This window comes from Syngnathoides biaculeatus, chromosome 22 (genome assembly GCF_019802595.1).
Source record: "Syngnathoides biaculeatus isolate LvHL_M chromosome 22, ASM1980259v1, whole genome shotgun sequence".
Lineage (NCBI taxonomy): Eukaryota > Metazoa > Chordata > Actinopteri > Syngnathiformes > Syngnathidae > Syngnathoides > Syngnathoides biaculeatus.
The window spans coordinates 11989571-12013254 of NC_084661.1; the positions used below are offsets into that span (position 1 = coordinate 11989571).

General features: G+C 41.8%; 2 protein-coding genes across 3 annotated transcripts; both read right to left on the bottom strand.

The window, feature by feature from the left end:
• Nucleotides 1-5801: 5801 nt before the first annotated feature.
• Nucleotides 5802-8145, bottom strand: LOC133495504 (pancreatic propolypeptide YG-like). 2 transcript variants are annotated; one of them, XM_061810245.1, is made up of 4 exons: nt 7970-8145; nt 7641-7831; nt 6223-6303; nt 5802-6048 (listed from the first exon to the last, which is right to left on the bottom strand). In XM_061810245.1, the coding sequence occupies exons 2-4, from the start codon at nt 7817-7819 to the stop codon at nt 6024-6026; spliced, it is 285 nt and encodes a 94-aa protein (XP_061666229.1). In that variant the 5' UTR covers nt 7820-7831; nt 7970-8145; the 3' UTR covers nt 5802-6023. The 2 variants fall into 2 exon arrangements, with proteins under 2 accessions (XP_061666229.1, XP_061666228.1); XM_061810244.1 differs by lacking the exon at nt 7970-8145 and having other exon boundaries at nt 7641-7959.
• Nucleotides 8146-14161: 6016 nt separating this feature from the next.
• On the bottom strand, nt 14162-23330 carry tut1 (terminal uridylyl transferase 1, U6 snRNA-specific). The gene is made up of 10 exons (XM_061810961.1): nt 23116-23330; nt 21784-21974; nt 21506-21712; nt 20638-20752; nt 20427-20551; nt 20115-20341; nt 19897-20006; nt 18136-18258; nt 17786-17878; nt 14162-17238 (listed from the first exon to the last, which is right to left on the bottom strand). The coding sequence occupies exons 1-10, from the start codon at nt 23192-23194 to the stop codon at nt 16148-16150; spliced, it is 2361 nt and encodes a 786-aa protein (XP_061666945.1). The 5' UTR covers nt 23195-23330; the 3' UTR covers nt 14162-16147.
• Nucleotides 23331-23684: the final 354 nt, after the last annotated feature.

The following is a 23684-nucleotide window of genomic DNA, read 5'->3' on the forward strand; positions in this document are numbered from 1 at the left end:
TGCACTGACCTTTGCCACGACGGGGAAAACAAATGCCTTCCTGCCTTAATAACAGTCACAACTATCGTGTTTTCAATCTGTCTAAACAAGCCCCCGCCCGCGCTAACTGCTATCTAACTCACTTTGGAGCTATTAATAGACATCCCCGCAGTTACTGCCCTCATGTCCGCGGGGGAATATTACTAACAGATGGAAAGATTGAACGAGCGGGTGAGCGGCCGGGCCAGCCAACGTTGGCTTAGAACGGATCTGTTGATTCTAATTGATCCATTTAACATCAGGCAGCGTAAGAACGAACACCCCGCCCCGGGGGATCCAAAACCGGCTTGTCAGGTGACGTGGCACCGGAGAAATCCACACTTTAAATAGCGAAGCGGGGTTGCGGGAAGATAAACGGGGAGCCTAATCGATAGTCGAGTGATTAGGAAGAAGGAAAAAAAATAAATATTGGTAGCCTGGCAAAAGGAGAGTGGGTTGAAATAACAGGGATGGAGAAAGCGCACATCTGTTGGAACAAGAGACGCCGGGAGGAAGAGATGCTAATTACTGGCTGCTATGGCGATATCGAACCGTGATCTGAGCACGTCACAGCGGGGGTCACGCAAGTCCTAACCGCACACGATGGCGTCATCATCAACTCACACATTTCTGCCCTCGTGCAATGTTGTAAATGGTTTGGGTTAGCATTGCTAGCGTTGCGCACGTCGTACAACTACCGGCTAGCGCAATAAAGTAGATTCTTGCATCATTTGGATTGACCGCCTCAACGGCTTTATTTACACGTCTGTTACAAGCGTTGTGATTCTTCACGAACATTCTCACACTCGAGAAGGAAGCTCGATCGATGCGGGTCTGCCTCCTAATGCCAAATTAGCGTTTAGCTGGCGCGATCTCGGAAACGACAGAGCCCGTTAAAAGTATGCAGGGGCCGCGCAGCCGCTCGGGAGCCAAAGCCGATTTCTGCGGAACACAATGGTGACGTAAACTTTTTTTTTTTCCTCTCTCTTTTTCCCCGGGCTTTATTTTAGCATTGTGAGCGGATGAATCGGATTATGACTGCTCGGTTTAAAGTGGAGGCACTGAACAATGTAAAAGTAGCTTTACGGTTAAGTAAAATGGCAGCCTTGATAAGAGAAGTGAGACACAGACATTAAATTTTTAAGATATGGGTTGTTTTCACTGATGTCACATTTTTTGATGAATTACCCATACACCACTGCACGCCGCCATTTAATCTCCCTACCTAACGCGTAGCAGCGTTGTAGCCTGTGGAATGCTCTCCGTCGCTGTTGGGTTTTTGTGTTTCACGGGCGTCCCGGGACTCAACTACACAAGAGAGGACTTGCTAACCGTCAGAGAGCCTTTTTCTGACTTTTTTTTTTGACAACTCTCGCCAATTCGCGGACGCTTTTTCCAGAGTTGCTAGTCGGCGCGCCTCTTCAAAGGCTCGCGATCCGGTACACAAGTCCGGCTGCGTAAGCGGGGGCATCGTCTAACGCTTCTGGCGAAAGACTTCGGACGTTCTTCGGCTCTGTGCTTCACTTGGGTTTGTGGACGATTGCCCGACCGACGCCGCTATCCCGCTGCCCGGTCTCAACCTCCATCTTGCTGATGTGTCGCCGAGCTAAGCTAACAAGCTTAATCGATACTCTTTTCAAAAGGCCAACATTACAGCTAAGATCCTTTTTTGTTAGTCATCAAATTTTAAACAAATAATAAATATTTCGCTTTGCTTACATACAGGTTTTAGTTTTGGAGAAAAATAAAAGAATAAATAGAGTTTGCCTTTCGTTTTCCGTGTTAGCATACAGGTAAGTGCTCCTCGTCCCTGATTTCTGTCACATAGAGTAAAAGATCAAGGGCACAATACTGCGCCTTTGTGACGCAGTCCTGAGTCCCACGATGTGTGTATGCCAGGTAACCTGATAGTCAGGCTTGAGGTGCTGTCTGTCGCGTCTTCACTAAATGCAGTTCGAAACATAACGTCGTCCACCTCGCGTACGTATGAGTAACGGAGCTCGGGGATCGAAAATGGCCGCCGTTCGAGGGCAGCCCAACGGGTGACGTCACGTGAAAACAACCCATTGCGGTAAGATGCATTTTTCGGTTAATCGTGGCGTTCCGAACGTGGCGATGTAACCTCAAAAGGTGGGGAAGAGTATTTTCTCAAGTAGTGCTCTAAAGAATAACCGGCGGAAGAGTACTTAGCGAAAGGACTACTCAAGTACTGAGTAATTGGGAAGTAATGTGACCAGTAACACAACGTTACATTAGCCTTAGAAATGACCGTGAAACAAAAACATACACATAATTCATGCCATATATACAACAGAATGACATTCTCATCTGTTTGACGTAATTCAATTTGCTAGCATATTGAAACGAGATCATCATTATTCCATAATATATAGTTTATGTGACACTTTTGCTTGATAGTACGACGCCGTGAGATTTGTGTAACGTTTATACGGAGAAATAAAAATGCGAAAACACGCACGATCGAATGGAGGCCAACGGGAATATTTTGAAGTTTTCGTGCGCTGTTCACTCCAGCCCTTGAGCAATGACGCAAGGGCCTGGTGTCGATAATTATGACAACCGCCGCCGGCCCTTCGCGCAGTGAAGTGCCGTGTAAACACACACACACAAAGCAGCGGCCAAACAAGTCTTAATCCACACATGGAGCCTGGCGTCAGGCCTAAAAATAACCCCGTGCTCCCACAGGTTCAGCGCCTCTCGTTACTTTTACAGGGAAAACTGCCGTATCCAAGACAACCGAGAGAGCGGCTCCTCGCCCCCCCCCCCCCCACCGGCCTTCCACACAGTGCATTGCCATGGCAACAAGGGAAACGGCGTAGAATAATGAGAACGGAATTAAAACTGATACCATTTAAAGGTCCGGCCGCGGTTCCGCTTAATTACAGAGACGATGAGATTTACAGTGCACCGTATATTTGTGTAGTCGTCAGAAAAGCCGCTAGAAAAAATAAAATAGATCAATCTGCCTTAATAACAAAACCAGATACACACACAAGCAAGGCCCCATATAATATGATCAGCTTCCAATTTCAAAACAATAAATAAATGAATGTCGTGGACACTGTACAACACTGCGTGGCTAAGGGAAACATGCTGCCAACCCCCCCCCCCCAGGAGATGTTTAAACACCCATGACAGAACATTCATTAGTGTGGGGGGGAGGGGCATATTTTGAGCAATTTCTAAAAGCAAACGCGCTATTTTTAATGTCGTATAGTACGTAAATACCCCGAAGGGATGATTCAGCCTTTCATGACGAAAGGTGGCCCGGGCGACGGTGACGAATCACCGACGGCTGTTATGAAAAGCGGCAAAATAGTTCGGGATGACTTATTATAAGGCTCACCCGGCGTGAAATCTGGTGCAATTTATGTAAATCTTCCACGTGGGATGTGCGGTAAAGGATACGCTTTCAAAGCACATCATTAACAATTCACTTCTCAACGAGCGTAATATTCTAATCAGGGATCTCACGGCGAACCTGAGGAATACTTATGTTAATCCTCTGACATCCAAATCATAAAACGATAAGATTTATCATCAGTCGCAGCAAAGGAACCGCAATATCATTGCATTTCTTTTACATTTTTACATATTGAATTGGCCACAAAGCCACAACGTTGTTTTTGGTGGTTCGTTTGATTGACTACGACTTAGAATTTTAATAAACAAATAACCTGTATGAATGAACGTGACTCCCCTGGGTAGACAAATTTTTATTTTTTTCATATCAAGTTTGAAGTTTTTCCTTGAATGGCGTTTCATGTTGTTTACCTGACGTTAAAGCAAAAATCGAGTCGAAATTGGGATAGAAAGTCTACCCAACTGTGGTTGTTTTTTTGTTTTTTTTTTTTTTGGGGGGGGGGGAATAGAAAAACTAGACCAGCATCAATCATTTCAAAACTTTTACACCACTAATAAGATTTATAATCTGAAACACTCCATTGAAAAAATACAAATAACTTGATAATGTAGTTGCATTAGTGTGCACACCCTCTATAATGGCAGATACAGCACAGATCTGTGACCATTTTTTTAAAGATTTGATTCACATCAAATAAGATTCAACTCTTTTGGTGGATTTAGGTGGCATTTTTTTTGTGAATTTGTGATCATTCTCACCACCAAAATGCTTCACTGTGGTTCTTTTGGTGGTGGCAGTGCTGTGTTGGTAACTGCACACCTTTTGGAACTCAGGTCAAAAAAGTTCAATGTTGGTTGAACTTTTTTGTTTTGTTTTGTTTTTTTGTGTGCACGATAAGGCTTCTTCCATCTTGGCCCCCAACCCGCCCAGACAAAGAAAGAAGACTGGAAATTGTAGTTACCTCTGAACAGCCAGTACTTGCTAGAAATTCCTGCCTTGCTTTCAATGTTGCTGTCAGCCTCTTGGGATCATTCCTGGCCAGTTGTTTTCAGTACAGGTGTCACCTCAAAGCCCCTTTTCTATAACACAAATTCAAATGCAAAAATGTTTCCTTCAAAGTAAATATGCCAAAGCTCACTACCAAATAAAAGCTTTAAATTGACATTACGCTTACAATTTTAAAAGAAATGCTGTTTCGATTCAAACAACTATGCACGTGCGCACGTGGGTACACTTGTCTTGAAAAAAAAATAGTAATTACCATATTGGGCTATACCACAAATGTTTCCATATCAGATAAGAAACATAAATCAAAAACAGCAAACGCTTTAATTGCCCATCTTTCGCTGTTGCAAAGGTGGGTGACGTCACTGCACAGGTGCAACGGGGTCAATTACGCGAACACAATCCATATTTAATATGTCACTAATGCTGAACACCAAGAGCACGCGTCGGAATCGATGGAGCTACAGTTTGCGTGCGTTACTATTGATTTATTACACGCGGGGAAATTTCTCCTCCCATGTATGGTAATTAGGGTTAGTCAAGCACAATCAATCGCATACAATAAAAATGACAAATACGTGACATGATAACGACAGTCTTTTTTGTTCATTTCTGTTCGAGGACCACGGGCTTTGCCCGCTCACCTTTAACCGGGCCGCCGCGTCCCTGAGAGCGGCTTGTGGAGCGCCGCCGGGCTCGCTCGGTGCTGCTGGCGGCGGCAGGTCTCGGTTAATCCGAGCAGTGACTTCCAGGAGCCAACGGCAACCCGCTCAAACCCTGCCGATTATCTTTGAACGGAGACCCAACACGTCCTTTTGGGGGGTGCAAGCCGTCCCGTTTCTTCGTGGTGCTTCGATAAGCTTCGGCGATAAGAGAACAAACGTGACGGTGCTGTACGACAGCACACACGGGAGTAGTGCGTGAGCCTACCGCGGTCCTGAGGCTCCTGTCGGAGGAAAATAGTCAGATGCCTCTTGGTGGGACAGTGAACTCTAGTGGTAGAAACGTGCATAACACCCATCTGGATGAATACCGTCCTGTAATGTAATTTTTGGAAGATGAGCATTTGACCCAAGGGCAGTATGTACATGTAGAGACAGAACAGGAGTGGTCCAAGAACTGACACTGGAGGGACCTCCTAGGTCATTTTCCTTTCATTTTAATCAGGGAGAAAAAAAAAAAAAGATCCAGTTCTTGAACATTTCGGAATGAATAAAGTTCTTCAACTGAGGTTCCACTATATTTAATAAAATATGAAAACTGAACCACGACACGACTTGATTCCTGATTAAACAAAACGCAGCTTGCCAACCCCAGTAAAAAAACTGCGTTGACTCTCAATATTTTTATGCCATTATTTCCTTTATTGTAAAGTAGAGTTTTTTTTCCCCCTCATACAAATTATTTACATTGTTGGCCAGAAGACAAAGAGGTATACAAAGAGAAGTATTGCAGACAGACAAAGCGAGAAACATGCATGCATATTAAGAAATTCAAATGGATTATTTTGATGCGGGCTGCCCCCCTCCAGAAAATCCAGGTGTTGTTGATTGTTGTCGGATTTTTTCCTTATATTTTAATTTTTTTTATGAGGAAAGGCCACCCTTTGAGTCGATTACCACCCGCTGTTATAGTCCAAACTGTAAAAAAATAGAAGCAAACTTGGTTAGCGATTGTGGCTCGCTTTTCACACATTCAAGTCCATCACAGCATTGTAAATTGATACTTTAAAATCCCTTCAAAAACAATATTTCACAATTTATTTCTTCCCATCTGTCATAGTTGACTGTATTATTTGAACCTGGCTCCCTCACCGTGGATCGGCGTCTTCACTTGGCTCAGCACCGTACAGCAGCCATGCCATGGCCTGCTCAGGGGAGGACCTCTTCCCATATCTGGAGAAAAAAAACAAACCAAAAAAAAAATGGATTACAGATATAATGTTTTCATTTCCGCCGCTGCTGGTACAATCACGGGAGCTCGCTGAGGGTCGTGATAACATAAAGGAAAGTCCCCGTCAGTGATGCTTTTCTGCTCCTTCCATCCAATCTAATCTAATCACACAGCCGGCGGAGTACTATTCCCAAACCAAGGAATCAGGTTCGGGTTCTGGGCACAGACTGGGACGAGCTTTGTCCCTTGTTGTCTCCTCTTCTGAAATCGAAGCGAAAGCCATGAGACACCGTGACAAACCCATCCCGTGTCATTACGCAGCAGGAGGATAAATGATGCCTTGTGTAGTCAATAACACCACCACCCCCCTTTTTTTTTATTGTTTACTCTTGTACTCGTGTGACCACTTTGCACTTTATTACTTGAATCGGTGATGTCACGTTCGAAATGCGAGATTATACATTTGATGAGGGAGCTGTTAACCTTCTCGGCGGAGGCGCTCCGCCGCAAATTGGATTGTATAAAATGTCAAGAAACGAGGAAGCCACGACGCCGTCATAGTAAATAACACATTATTGACGTTTGGGGGGTTTAAGGTCTTGTCACGGGGGCTGGTCCGGGTCAAATTGCAAATGAGAACCGGTTCTCAGTCGCCTTGCCTGGATAAACAAAGACTAAATCAACACGTGTTTTACTTTTACTTTGTACAATTTGGGATTTATCAGTCTTCATAATTATGAGGGGTTGCTATTTTCTTACAGGGAAATTCTCAACACATTTTGATGAGAATTTATACATTAATAATTCAAATTGAGGGTTGGGGGGGTGTCTATTAAAGCAGAAGTACAAAGGGGAAAAATTCAGGCGAATGAATAAAGACGCTTGCGTGTGCTGTATATTGAGGCGTTTTGTCTCTTTCAAAATATCCAGTCCCATCCTATCAAATTTTCATGAGACTCTGTAATAAATAAATCCTTGTCTCTTTTAAATTCCTAATCGCTCAGTTTTAGTCTAAAAAAAACTCTCAAAAATCCTATTCAATTTTTGGAGTAATTCCGCACTGATAGCACTGACCCCCCCCAAACAAAAACACTTTTATGAGCACGTAAAACTCAACATGAAGTGTATGACGGAACCCTGCTCTCATTTTAAGTATGGATTTGGGATCAATTTCAGCATAACATAAAAATCCATTGAACACTGAACAGATGCTCGTTACCTCTATCTCATCTCATTTTGTCGTACTTTTTTCGGATCTCACTAGAGGAAGGGAAGGAACTGTGGGTGTTCGCCGCCTCCATTTTAATTATTAAGAAAAGTTCAGTGTCTCCGTCCTCACCTCTGCCTGGTGATGAGGTTGACATAATGCCTGACGGCAGCGTGGTACTTGGCCCAGTCCTCGGGGGAGGCGTTGCTGCCGGGGCTCTCGGGTTTGGGCGGGTAAGCGTCGGCGAAGCTGCTCCAGAACGCCAACAAGCACACGAGGAGCGCGCCGAGCATCACGCACGGTCTCAGCATGGTGGATGGATCCTTGAAGAGAACGCAACGCAGCATTAATGCACATTGTGGGGGAGGGGGGCAGGGGTTCACACAATGGTAAAGTGCCTCCCGTGCACCCACTTATGTTGCACCATCGCATGCATTACCAAAAATGTGGATGAAACTTACTTTTTTTTTTTTTTCTTTTCTTTGAAGTCTTCTGGATGGTTGATGACGCTGGCGGGGGGGTGCCGGTGCCCTGACTTGCTGCTCTCCTCTCAGTTTTGCCGGCTTTTATAGTGAGGCGCGCATACCTGATGCGTGCGGCTGACTAACACTAAACCACACCTCTCGTGTTCCCGCTGCTCGCGCATCGGTGAAAAAAAAAAAAAAAAATCACACGCGTAGATTTGCAAAAGTAATTCAACACATCTAACAGCTTGGAAGCATCCCTTCAGAATGATGCACCGGATACTCCTGTGTATTGTTAATATTTTGGTTACTTTATCATTAAGCTGTTGGTGTTGAAAAACTCCAAATCAGCCTTTTCAAATCATGACTCTCACACAACTTGATTGATCAGCAACCCGGTTTACATGACCAATATGAAATATTCATGATGGCACTTTGTTTCCCAACGTTAACTGAGCCAGGGCACATCATTTTATATTTGAAAAATTACTTCAAGATTTTTCAAAAAAAAAGTATGTTCACAGTGGCGGCACAGCGGATCAGCTGGTAAAGCAACTACATAATTGAAAACAATTAGTAAAAATTGGTGTAAAACCTTCAAGCAATGGATATTTGAACACAAACGGTAATGCAACTCATGTAGATTGACAATACCACCATACTCAAAGGCATATATTCTGCAAAAAAAAAAAAAAGACTAATATTTGCATGGTGGTTCAGCCGGAAAGCGTTGGCCTCACAGTTCTTTTCGTTTTCTCCGGGCACTCCGGTTTCCTCCCACATCCCAAAAACACGCAACATTAATTGGACACTCTAAATTGCCCCTAGGTGTGATTGTGAGTGCGACAGTTTGTCTCTGTGTGTCCTGCGATTCCCTGGGGACCAGTTCAGGGTGTACCCCGCCTCCTGCCTGTTGATAGCTGGGAAAGGCTCCCCGCGACCCTCGTGAGGATACGCGGCAAAGAAAATGGATGGATGGATGTTCCCAGTTTTGTGGATTCATGTTTTCTGAAAAAAAAAAATCAGAAATCTGTGTTTTTTGTGCTCAGCACTGTCTAACGTACGAGTATTAGTTTGGCACCATCTCGTGGCAAGGAACTATGTTGAAGTGAGGGAAGGAGCTTCATTTAAACAAGCCACTGGGCTGTTAAATTGAAAAATAGCACTTAGGAAAAAATTTTTTTGTCATCTATAGGCAACTATAAACATTTTTCTAGGTGGCATCAATACTAACTACTACTTTGCAGGGCTTAGTAAGACTGTACAAAACTGAAAATAAAGCTATTTTGTTACATTTACTGTATATTTCTGTTTTTTTTAAAAAAAATGACACAGTCACGTTAGGCTGAATAGAGTGCATTATGAGTAAGACTGGGTCAGGAAATTGTTTTATTGACTATTCTATTCTGCAAAGACCAAACTCATTGATCATAAGGCAGCACGAGTCACAGGAGAATCTGTATGAATCAATTTATAATTATACCCACATTAAGCTACTATGTATAAATAAGGCACCAGGTAAAAGGAATTTTGAGTCCAATCACATGACATTTGTACAGGAGCGATGACCAAATTTGTCTTATCATAAATCAGTCACAGTTACACAGATGCATTATTAAGGTGCCGGTAGAAGCTCAACTATAGCTGCACAGAGACAGATCAATTCCAAGCAACAATGTGCCCTTTTTAGAGCATTATTCCTCTAACGGGAAGATAAATGATGCATCAAATACCTCCCGTGCTCTCAAAAACGTGGCAATCCACACACACCCACAACCACAGAAAACACCTCAGTTGGACCAACTCGTCGATTCCAGTTTATCTTGGATCTTCACGGTCTGCTATTCGGGGTTATGACCCGTGAAAAGCGATGCCGCACTTACCGTAACGCGCGAGGGTCGTGTGTTTGCATTCACGACGGTGATAGCGATGCGCAGCTATCTTTTGATTTGCTTAGAATTATTATTACTTTTGTTTAATTGCTGGGTGACATTTTATCATTTTGCTCGTCACTATACAATGCTGGCTTAGATAGATGAAAAAAATATTTTATCCTAAACTTGTGCTATTAAATTACTTGGGGTAAAATAATTTTCTGATCAGTCAAGTGCAATTTAAATTATAATTTATCGTTTCCCACTGCGCATTAGTGGTTGGGAATTAATGGACTTCATGATTATATGAGACACTGGGATGTTTCTCATGGGATCCAAACTAGTAAACATTCTGCCTTTGCAAGGATAAAAATACTCACTTTTCATGGACACCATGATTGAGGAATTATGATTATTATTGTGTTTTGAAATGGTGTTTGCAAGAAAGATTTGACAAAATCATCTATAAAGCATTTATGAACCCTTATTTCAAGAAGATACCATGAATAAGCATTGCCTGATCGTTACTCTGTAATTTTATTTATAAATTCCACACCACATACAGTTTTTTCTACACATTTGCCCCCATATTTTTGGATAAGATATAAAAGTATAAGTACTGCTTAATGACTTTCACATGGACACTAAAATTTGAGTTTTGGTGTCTTTTTTGAGTGGTTCTAAATGCCCTTGATGTGTATTCAGTCAAAATACATCACAGCAATTTTGTAATTAGCACCGTAGCCATGTTATTTTTTTCGTGTGCTTCAGAAAAACTATTTGCATGTAAAACCAGATTGCGTAGTTGTGTTGAGTCTTGCCTGGTGCGTGGAGGACACATGTTGTCCTGGGGGGGGGAAGAGAAATCCCCTGAGACGTGCTGACAGTTCCACAGTCCTGAGCTGTTTATAGAACGCTGGAGAAAAAAACAAAAAAACAAAACAAAGCTTTTTTTTTATTTGCCTGTCCCTTAGCCCTTGTCAAAAACACAACTTGATTTGGGCATAAATCCCAAATGAGGTCCCTTGCGGACCGTCGACGGCCAATAAACAAGTGGTTAAAGTATATGCGGCCGCGCCATAAAAGGCTGTAAGTGGACGGCAAGATTACACATTGATTGCTCTGACCATCTCTCAGCAATCACTGCACCATCGTTCAAAATATGCTTTTGCCATTTAAAAAAAAAAACAAATGGGTTGAACACTAAACAAATCAAGTTACGAATAATCATTATCGCGCTTTGAAGCAACGGGACGGGCTCTTTCGGATGCAACCATCCATTTTCCGGGTCCCTGGGTTGCTTTTCCGGAACATTTTAATTCTACTCCAGTAATCAACCTCTCAGCGTTGTCTCTCCGGTGCTATAAAAGTCAATGGGAAGAAACAACGATGTGCACAGGACAAACTCATTAGCTGTCTGCGATGTTTGCCTGTCAACGGCGCAGATAAGCGCAAAGAGCGACAGTTAAGCTTTTCACAAGCTGCTCGCGTGGGCTGAAAAACCCTTCGGTGGAAAAGTGCTAATAGGAGGCAAATTTTACTCCGTCAGAAAGTAAGAGCAACTTTTTAAGGCTTGAAATGCATGAAATTTGACCCTTTCCTTTGCCATCCAAATCCCACTTTAGATAAAACAACTTCTATTTGCACTACACACGCAGGCATGCCATAATAGCAATCTCCCCCCCGGAGGAAAATCAGACTCCTTCCTGTCAAACGCGCCCAAAAGGGGAAATGAGGTGTTTTTAGTCAGTCTTATCTCAGTCAGGGAGCCGCTAATATGAACAGAGTGCTTTTAAGTCAGTCACACAGAACCTCACACACGGTAGATAAAAAATAGTGACCACAATATAGATACAACATGCACTTAAAATGCTAATTTGGGGCAATAAATTATGGTTGGGGTACAACGGGCATTGTAAAGAACCTCACGATTCGATTCTGATGCCTTAGGCTGCGATTCATTTCAATATGGATTCTTTGAGGTTGCAATTCGATTCGATATTGATTTAAATGCTCCGATATTGTGAAGACAACAAAAGGTGCAGGCTGGGGATAAGCATTCATTCACATTGTTACAACTCCAGCGAAGAAAATGAGTATTTGAACACCTTGCTGCAGTCCTGTCGTGTAGTCCTGGGCTGATTCCTCACCTTTCTAAGGATCACTGAGACCCCCACGAGGTGACATCTTGCACGGGGCTCCACTCCGACTGAGATTGACCGTCACGTTTAGCTTCTTCCGTTTTCTAATGATTGCTGACCTCACACAGGCGCATCTGATGCAGGATAATACATGGAGTGGAGGTGGACTTTTAAAGGCGGACTAACGGGTCTTTGAGGGTCAGAATTCTAGCTGATAGACAGGTGTTCAAATACTTATTTGCAGCTGTATCACACAAATAAATCATTTAAAAAAATCATACACTGTGATTTCTGGATTTTTCTTTTTAGATTATCTCTCTCCTCACCTACGATGAAAATTTCAGACCCCTCCATGGAAGAACTTGCAATATAGCAGGGTGTTCAAATATTTATTTGCAGCTGTATCAGACAAATAAATTGATTAAAAAAAGCACGCATTGTGATTTCTGGATTTTTCTGTTTAGATTATCTCTCTCCTCACTTACGATGAAAATTTCAGACCCCTCCATGATTTCCAAGTGGGAGAACCTGCAATATAGCAGGGTGTTCAAATACTTATTTCCTTCACTGTATTTATGGGATCAGGGGACTAAATGAAAGGAAATAGCATTTTAACAACTATACGACAGCACTCGGCACGCTGGGAAATTATGTGATAGCGAGCCAGCATGCTTGAACCATGACGTCAAAATAAAAATAAAAATTTGCCTGCCATCCACAATTCAAATTGACTCAAACCGGTGATCTGAAGATTATTGTTGTGCTGAAATGATCCTCTTAGTATCAGAGCGGAGTAGCAGCAATATTTCCCAGATATGGACACTGGCTATTTACCGACATATAGCGAGCGTAGACGTCAGTTGTTTTGCTGAACAGCAGCGACTCCCCGCGATTCTCGCGTCCCAAGAGGCGGCCAGCTACTGGAGCCCGGCCCGCCCCTCACCGAGAACCATTTGTCTTTGCAGGAAAGCGTAGTGGGCCGATTACAGCGGCGGCCCCGACGTACTGATGCGTTTATGATCTGGCCGGCAGCTCCAGGTAACTATGATGGACGACGCAGGTGATCCTCGGCCTTACGAGGCTTCGGGAAAAAGGTTGATAATTTGATTTGGGGCGTGGTGGTTCTCAATTTCACTAGTCAGGGCGCTATTCATGATGCAAAAAGTATTTCAAGGCTGGAACCATCGTGGACTTTCTGTATATCTCCTCCATAAGCCTTGTCATCAAGTGTTTTTGAATTCCTCAATAATTGTCCCAAAGGAAATTACAGTGAACCTAATTATTTACCAGTGGCTATTCACAAGGGATTTTCATTTTTTGTTGTTGTTTGTACTCTTTCTGCAACACCCTTAGATGCTACACGATAGCGACAAAGCTCTGGATGACACAAAACTAGTAAGTGACGTCAAGGAAGTACGTTGAAGTGACACATCTTGACAAGTCTACGGTCGCTTTACGTCAGAGAGGAGCTAAAATTAGCCGGTTAGTTACGGAACTTTTGCTCTTGTGAGCGGCTATTAAGAGTTCAAGCTAGCAAAAGATGGTGGTCTTGTTCTTGCTTGCCAATTGGTATGACTTTTGTTTTATTGTATGTAAGTGACGAGGTTGATAAACAGGTCAATAGCAACTTCTGTCTTTTAGTGGAAGAGTATTTATTTGTTGTGTTTGTATCTATTGGCTGGCATAATTACATCAACAATGACACATTATGACTTGTTACCTACATTTTTAACACAAAAAAATGTCAGTGGCGGCCTGACAATCATACCACGTGACTAACGGGGTGGAATAATAACAACCTCGTCTGAAAGGTGTGATCAGAAACAATGATTGTCACAATTAATGTCATGTTAACATAAATAAGGATGATGATCTTACCTGAGTCACTGATGGCATAGCGGTGGTACACACGCCTGGCTTTGGCGCAGGCAGTGTGGGATCGATTCCCGCTCGGCAATGGTGTCGATATCTGCCCTGTGACTGACCGGTGACCAGTTCAGGGTGTAGTCTGCATTTCGCCCGAAGCTAGCTGGGACAGGCTCCGACCTAAATCGATTCTCAGAAGTAATTAAAACTAATGCAATAACAGTCAACACAAAACATGATCAATTTCCAATCAGCAAATTGAGTCGTTCTAGATAGCAAATCGCAGATTTTTTTTATTTTTTTTTTTTTAATGGAACAACATTGGTGCTTTAAGTATGCTTCGTGTTTTGAGCCACCTCTTGCAAACACTCACAGTTTGGTATCAATCACGTTGACTTTCTGGCTTAAAGGTGCGAGTCCGTAAGACCGGTCGTATATCAGTAGCGCCTTTAAAGAATCACAAAGAAGGGTAATATCACAATAGCTGCAAGCGTCACAGATGGAAAGCGGATCCTTTTGAGGGAAGATCAAAGGGAAAATATTGGTAATTTAGCTTATGAAGATGAACTATGAAGAACTAAGTACTAAGAACTAACTTTGTTGTTCAGCCAAATAATGACAAAAGATCCACCCAGAACACACACAGAAAATTTTTTTCATTTTTTTTAAACTATTAATGTAAACAATTATTTAAAGTTTTTGGGTGGGTGCTTCCCATCTCTTTTTTTCTACTATTCACAGTAGGACTAGCGGGGGACTACAGTACTTCACCAATATTTTTGAATACATCATCAAATTAAGCTATTTATATTAGTTTTAAACATTTATTATTTTTTTTAAGATTATGATTCAGAAATACAAATCCCAAGATACATGAACATCTTGTACAAGCCCAACTACGTCGCTGCACGTCTGCATTTCCAAAAAAACCTTGACGAATGACGTCAATCACCTCACTGGATCCCTCACCTGCTGCAATAAAAGCATCTGCCTAACTGAGTAATTACTTTCATTTGTCCGCATTGGATGCGCAACCGAGCTCATTGGCTAAAACAGCCACAGCAATGGTACAGCCCGCCCGTCCATAATATGAAAAACTACCACTGATTTACTAAAACAAATACCAATCACATGCTGTATGACATGAGACTTTTATCACAAAATGTATGTTTCTTTTTACAACAAAAAATAAAAACAGCATTGTACATCTATTGTATTTGATCAAAAACAAACTACAGTAACAGCATAAATGGAAAGCAAGAAATTAAGTTTGTCCATAATTTATTCATTGCAGACCTAAAGGTAAAGATTACTGAAATACATAAGATGTAATTATCATTGTTTTATGTTTAGTTTGACAGTAAAATTCAACTTTTTTTTTTTTCAAGATTTGGTCATCACGCCAAACTGCTGCATGTTGGGAAGTCATTCGAGATGACTCCCACCATACAGCGCTCATATTTCAAATGTTTGCTTGCAAGTCAAAACAATATAATGAAAAATAAAACATCTTACCACAGCTTGAATTTTCAAACTCTGATAAGTCGGGTAACTCGTATCTGAAGGCCCCACTGTAACGCCAAATGAACGTTAAGTTCTGAAGAATAAAAATTAATCGTCTGGACGTACAAAAATTTCAAAAACATGATGAGTCAGAAGAATTTTAGTTAGGATAATGGAAGGTAATAAAATGAATAATTTCTTGAATGCCATTACAGGTATATTATTCTCTTCAATTTAACGTTATCTAAGTCAATAAACAACTTTGAAAAAGTTTGAGGTATTTGGGCTTTTGGTTGGAAATTGAGGATGACTTGAAAACTAATGTTCAATTTTTGAATGGATGTATTTTGACATCACGTGACTAAGACGGCACCTAACGATTGAGCTTCAAGCAGAATGTTCTCAGGCCCAAGTGGCCACCAGCAGGTTGCAAAAGACATACAGTGACCGTAAGAGTCAAAGAAAGGCACAGCGGTGGACACGCTCGGAAATCTGATGGATCAAAAGCCAGTTGGGAAATTCGCAGCTCAGCACCTTGTTGCAGAACAGCAAATTCTCCAAAAAGTATTGAAACAGTGAACATAATTGGGCGTCCGTTCAATTGTTCAGAGATGACCCATTAAGTTGTCCGGGAAAAGTTATAGTGTATCCTGTATTGGCCAGTGAAAGAGGAAGTTCATCTTTTATGGGAAACACTGTCCCTATATATAATGTCAGGATGCCCCATTCTACAGGTTCCACTCCAAACCATTGTGACTCAAAATTCAAAAACATAATCATGATGAGTCATTTTAGATGCCAGCTGCTTCTTTCTCCAATAGTGACTCCACCATCTTGGGTAGGAAAGGTTCCAGGAAATGAAGAAAGTCCTGGAAAACTCCGGTCTGGTCGCTTCGTGGCTCCAACCTCAACACTGCCTTGGTGCTCTCCGTCTCACCCACCAAGTGGGGGTGAACTTTGAACTCCAGCGGTTCCTTGAGCGCCTCTTCTTTCTGGATGATGCAATCTGTGACTTGGGCTTCCAGCTCAAAGCAGCTGCCCTCGGGCCGCAGGTCGCTGTCTTTGATGAGCTCGCGCCTCACTTTTCTCCTGCCGGCCCATACGCCGTGTTTCTGCACCCACAGCCAGTGGGGGGGCTCCCGCTTGCCCCTTTTAGACATCCTCGGCTTTTTTCCTTGAGGGGAACTGGACGTGTCGCTGCCGACCGAGAGTCGTCGCTTGCTGCCCACCGCGGGCTCGTCGGTGGGGGACTCCATGCTGTCATTCGCCGACGTGTTGAGGGAGCCCGAGCTGGTCTCCATTTTCACTGACACGTCGGCGGCGGCCAAATTCTCAAAACCTGAGAACGCGAGGTGGCATCTGAGAGCGCTTTGAAAAACACGCTCCACAGAAGCGCACACCTTCTCGAACCACACCAGCCGGAAATCATCTCCGGCCACGTGCATCTGACTACGGAGGGCTTCGGAGAGTGCGGCTGGTTTGAAAGGAATGCTGATGTTCAGCTCGTCCGGTTTGGTTTGTGTAACTCCCCCGTTGGGCGTGAATAACCGCACGAGGCCCCACGACTTCCCCTTGGTGGACTTGCGCAGGTACTGAAGGCTGCGGCAGTACTTCTCCGCTTCCTGACACGCCGTCTGGAAGCATCTCTGGGTGCGCTCATTCAGGTTCCCTGCTACGTTGTGGGAAAGCTCGAAGGGGTCCAAAACGTTGAGCGGGCTCAGTTTTGGTCCACTCTGATGGGGCTTGGTGGTTTTTTCCTCCGCTTCGTTTTTGTGACCGAGGAAGTCACTGATTGGGAGTGCACGACCCTCCCTCAGAGATATGACACTACTTGCAAAATCAAACTTGGCGTAGAAGGAGAAGAAACCAGCCAAGAGAGTGCCTGGATTGACACAACACACCACGTTCATTTGATCATTTATACTAACTTTGGATTCAAAGCACATATTTTACACGAGAAAAAATAATAAATCATACCACACATCAACAGCTAAACTAACAAAAAAAAAAACGGTTATACTAAAGTAATGAAAGGTACTGCATTCATCAAATTTGTTTCAACTCTTAGTATGATCACAAAGTACAGAGTAAAATGATTTGCGAAAAAAAATCTGAACACTCTGGCGCCATCTTATAGCTCTATTTAATTTTTTTAAAGAAATGACCGCGCTGTGCATTTACAGGCACACTCAGAGGAGGCAACCCCCCTGACCTGAAACGATGACAGAATATCATCTCAGCGACTATTTCATAATGTTATACTTCATAACTATTTCATTTAAAAAAAAAAAAATGGCACTGTGAATGGCCGCATTTTGAGTTTTGGTCAGCGACTAATGAAGTGAGGCTACATTAATCTCTTGCCAGCAGTTTTTTTTGGGGGGGGCGGGGGACCCTTCTGTAGTTACACGCGACTTTTGGTGACTTACAGAGATCCTGCGTATTTGCGCTGGGGGGTACCGCAATAGGCTGGCTGGGGAAGGTGCAGTTCCATCCCTCAATCACACATTCCTCTTCCTCACCTACAAGGTCAATGAACACATCCACACATTGGAGATTGTACACGACAGCCACGCTCCCAAATGTGTAATTATCATGTCAATATATGAGTCAATTTGACCTATTCATAAACATATAATATTAGTTGAATATGTTGTACTAGCATCCTACTGTTCACATATCAAAACACACAAAATAATAACACTCTCACCATTGCGACACTTATTCAGCATTTATGTTTGTCGCATTATAACGATTCGCTCCCGATGTGTGCACTTACAGGCCATGTCTTGAAGGCGGTCCACGGTGGGCAGAACGGGGGGCTCACAATTTTGCAGGAAGAAGACGATGAGCAGCGTCAGCGCGTAATTGTTGAGGAGTGGACCGGGACCGCTCGGGTTACCTTTGTGTTACAACACAAATAACACAAGAGTGCTTGACAAGGTGAAAGTGGACAGCCAATACAAGTTGAGGATGTAGTAGGGCTGCAACAAACCATTATTTTAATCATGCAGTAATGTGATTATTGTTTTTTTTTTCTAATTAATCACCAGAACTAGATTTTAAAAATATTTTTGGAATTTATTCAAAAACAGGATATCGCAAATCGACACAGCAGAAATGGATTACAATTATCTTGTGGTTTGGTCAGGAACAATTTTAAGCTAAACAGGGTATCTAAACAATTAATCGGTTATCAGAAGTTGTCGACTAATTTCAAATTTGATTAGTTGTTGAATTAAAGGATTTATTGTGGATCTGTAATAATTGTATTGTAATTCTTTTAATTGTAAAAGATTTTATTCATGGCGTCATGGAATACATCTTCAGAAAGATCAAGTATGAGCAAATGTTCTTCCGTTAAGAACATTTCAATCACAGTTGGACTTTTATTTTAGATGAGTATTATTAGTCCGTGTTTTTAACTTACAAAATCAAAATTATTATTTTTTTTTTAATTCTAAAAACCAAGGTGCAAATCTTTCTGTTGAGCTTCCAAAACTGTTTTTCTTTTTAAACGGGCAGGACATCTACAGATGAGGGTTAAATAAATAAAAAAAGTTAGTTTTCATGTTTAATTTTTTTCTATATGTGATTGAATTTTAATTAACACATTAAATAAAACTATGTAACATTATTTATTATATACAGTGCAAAATAAATCAATGATTTAATGAGATTAATGGGAAAACATACATTTTGCACCAATTTTAGGGTGGGAGGGATTTAGGGAGCAAGATTAATGTAACAAATATTACAGGACACGTCATAGAATAAATGCTCTGTGGGTCATTGTAGGAGTGAACGATAACTTCTCACAAAATGAATCCAAAATAACGAAAACAATATATAAGTAAGCCTCTACTGACATCTGCTGACCGAAATATGAATCAACAAGAAAACAAATGTTCAATGGGCCTCATTGACAAAAAGTGCCAATGCACAGATTTGCGCCTAAATTATGCATATGCAAAAATCAGTGATTTATCAAGATGTTCGTACTTGAATTTGTCAATATTATTCAGGAAACACATTTATACCCTCCTCAAACAATGCATGCACATTCGTAGTGATCGCCTTTTGAAAAAAATGTCAACGCATGAAAGATGCACAACGGATTCAAATTAGTCATTAATAAAACTTATTTTATGAATAACATAAAACCATGGATTTGCCAATAAGGCAACTAAATAACCGTGAAAGGGACACTTCACATCGTTTTTACTTTCATCCTGTTCCATTTATGTTTGTATGTTGGCTGTCTGTGTGCAAGTCCAGCATTGTGACTCAAACAGCAGGAAATGCAAATGGGGGCATGAATTATTATTGCAACTCTCGACAATAATCTGACCTGAGATATATTTGGGGTACATAGTTTCAGTGTTTCACAGGCGTTCTGATTATACCAATCTTTTTGAAAACTGGATAAAGATTAGGAAGGTTATTAAAGTTTCCCATTTACACATTTATTAGTGAATGAGGCCCAATGAGTGCACCTATGCAGTAAAAAAATATTTTTTTTTATTTTTTTTTTTTTTACCAGCCAGTTGCTTCTGTTTGGCCCAGTACCGGATGGTGAACACCAAAGGTCTGAGTCTCTCTTCTATTCCTGAACACAGCTGAAGAAAGCGGGTGTTCCTTACAGCCAGTCTGATAAGACAAGACCAGGTTTCAAAACAAAACAAAAAAACTTTAACACTTATAAAAAATAAAATCCTGTGCATGAAAAAAAAAATGTTCGAAATTACCAACACTGACCTGTTGTTGACTGTGATGTCCCCCTGCAAGTTGAGCTCCCGGTGATGGAATTTGACCACTGGAAGACGGGCACTGCTGACCACGTGGACTTTGTGCACACTGGGGACGCAGCGGCGCAGGATGGTCGCCACCAGCTCCAGAATCTCAGCGGGGGAGGCCGTGGAAAGGTCCATGTCGGACAGGATGGAGTCCTCGGAGCGCCCGTCCTCTGAGATGCACTCGGCTGCCTGGGGCGAGAGGAAGACAAATCACTCCAAAGTGGAAAATGCACACCCATTTCATGACTTCAATGTATTTAGGTGAAGGTCAGACCTCTGACGTATACTTGGCGTGGGCCTGGAAGACTTTGGTATTCTCCAAATCCAGAAACAAGTCCAGGTCGCAGGAATGAACACCGAACGTGTTGACAGATGAACCAAAGGGAAGAATTTGGCTCTCTGAAACCCATCGAAAAAGGCAGGAAGTATGTGAATGATTGCCATTAGAAAATAGAAATAACTAATATTACAAAGATTTTCTTTACCTGGAAAAAACTCCACAAAGACCTCCTGCAAGAGTTGCACCAGCAAGTTTCGGGCCTTTTTTTCTGGCTCTCCGAGCTGGAAGCGGTTCTCAATGTACTGCATCTGAGCGTTGACCTGGACGACGACCCATAAAAATACCACGCAACCCATTGGACCGGGTGTGTCAAACTCATTTTTGTCACGGGCCACATTTTACTGCTAGGGTCGTTATGACTATAACTATGACTTGTTTTGGAATCAGAAACTGAGAGTAACAGGTTTTTCAACTATTGTTGTTTGATAACACAAAAATGCTTGTAATACCGCAACGTTATCATTTATGATATGACAATTAGACATTTTTGGTATAGATTTTAACAAAAATCATGAAAGTCGATACATATGATTTGCCTTCGCGGGCCACAAAAAAATTATCCAGCGGGCCGGATCTGGCCCCCTGGCCTTGAATTTGACACCTGTGCATTAGAGCTTTTTAAAGTGCCATTGATGTCACATTTCACTAATTTTACAGAACCTGCATGTCTCCCTATAAGATTCAGAATTGATTTTACAGTTTTAGAAAACTCTTTATGGTAGTGACCTCTCTTATCTGAACTTCTTAAAGCATACCAACCATCATAGAATTTCAAGGCCTCTGGTACAAGCCCTTTTTTTTAGTAATTCTCAGGACCAGACCAAAGACCCACACTAAGGCTGACAATAACCACATGCAGGTGGATTTATGTAATGACTATTTTAGGTTTCCAAAAAAGAACGTACAGTATTAGATAAGGGAAAGCCTCTTCCACAGACAGTGGAGCTCAACTTCAGGAAAACAGATTTCACAACTAACCCTTAAAAACATTTATATTGTATATAATTACTTACAGAAGGCAGCTGACAGAGTTGCGGTTTCAGGTGGTCCAGCACTTGTTGCAGGTTCTGCAGGTCACACTTCTTTTTGGGGATGTACTTGAATTCCTTCCTGTCTCTGGGCTTGACACGCAGTTTGAGACCTTTCATGTTGTGCTCAACGCAAGACAAGGCGGCCTGAATGCTTTCCGTCTCACTGAACTGCACGATGGCAAACACGCCCTGTAGATGCAAATAATTTAAGTAAAAAAAAAATCCCAATTATTTCATTATGTATGTACGTATCGCCTCACCTTGGCTTTGTCCATGATAACATCGGAAACTGTCCCAAATTGGTGGAAGTAGTCAGCCAAGTCAGCCTGCGAGATGTCCGGCTTGAGGCCGCTGACAAACACGCTGTGCTGCTCTTGGGTCTTCCTGGTGGTCCGCACATTGCTTAAGGTCTGGTGTTTCCGCCCTTTGACGTGCTGATCCACGCTCGACTCTAAACGGTGCGGAAGAAGAAAAATCATTGAAGGAAATATAGAAAAATGTTAGAAAATGCAAATATTACTGTACATACAAGTCCAATGCTTACAACCATTAGAATAGTTGTCATCTACATGACAAGATTAATTAAAATGGTATTAGTCCGTGCATCGGAAGGAGAATGACCCCTGTGGTAAGTATGCCAAGCACCATTTCTGACGAAAGGAATGTCTGCACGGTTCGATTGTCGTTGCTTGTTGCTCTTTTATTTACTTCTGGTGGTATGGGTGCTATACTGTTCGACCAGCGGTGGGGGAGATGTGCCGGAAGGGTTGAGCAAGGCAGAGCTGGGTGGGATTGAAAGACGGTGACAATCTTCCTGTACATGTATTGTGGACGTGTTACTCGCCATAAATATTAGAGTTCTTGCTTTATTTCAAACTCCAGTGCTTCTGTACACTGTGATCATAACATCTCTACAAGTGTGAAGACATACAGTTCATCTATAATAGCCTAATACAACAATAGTTTTTTAGGAACAGTGGTACATTTCGGCCCTCTTTATGTCCCACGGTCTTCACTAACAAGCGATGCTGACTAATAATTTTAATTTAATTTAACCCCTTAATTTTGCAGATCACTGCAGACGTGTTTTGCTTCATAAAATCAACCTCAGGATCAATTCTATAAATAAGGGGGAGCAGTCTTCCCCTTTTATGATGCTTGGTTACACAAAAAAGGAAAGAAAAATAGTCCTAATACTAATGTAGTAAAATAAGTATATATATACATTTGCCGCCACTGCAAATTTTTAAGCCCTTGGGGAGTTTAGACATCACAGGACAACACAGATGCTGAAATTAGGAATATATGTATACAATTTCATGGGATATTACAATTTGGGTTGTAAATATTTGTCAGGTTAAACAAGAACCGTAATGAAATGGACGCTACAACTCGTCTTAATATATAAAATGTTACTCATTTCGACCACCGCGAATGTTACCGTTACTTCATAAGTAGCTAATTACTAAATGTATTGTAATACAAAGACAACCAACGGAAAAATCTGTACAATGTACACTTGTCTGACTTTTATGGGATAATTCAGTAACACAAGTTAACGAAATAATACAAATCTCAATAGCGTTGCTTACGGTTGGGTAAATTGACGTTACACAGGACACAGTGAAAACCTCTCGACGTCGCTTTAATATCGCTTTCTGATTCCATCATGCCAAATGTTGATTTAGGGTGAGTTTAAAAAGACATCAAAATGTCCAAAGGAGAAGAGCGTCATCCATGCGCCTCTCAAATCTCCCTCCAACGTGAAAGAAACGTTTGTTCCGTGTCAGCCTCGAAAATACTTCCGGGTCGTTACAATTCCGCCTCAAAGGTTCCGCGTACAAAATAAAAATAGACAAATTAAAATCACCATACAAATAGGTATGAATTCTAAATAGAAATTAAAATTCATTATAGGTTATGTTTTTTATTGGTTGTAAGGAAAAGTCGGTGGAAACATAACTTTGGGTTTAAACGTAAAATTAAAAATGATTAACTCTTCCACCTTGTCTTAAGAACGGACGATAACAATACATTGATTCCATATCGACTTTTTAATCCATTAATGTTTTTTAACCCATTAACACCACTACTTCCATTAAAAAAAAGGGATGGCGTCATTAGAGATTTTTTTCAAATGCACATTTATTTTTTTAACCCC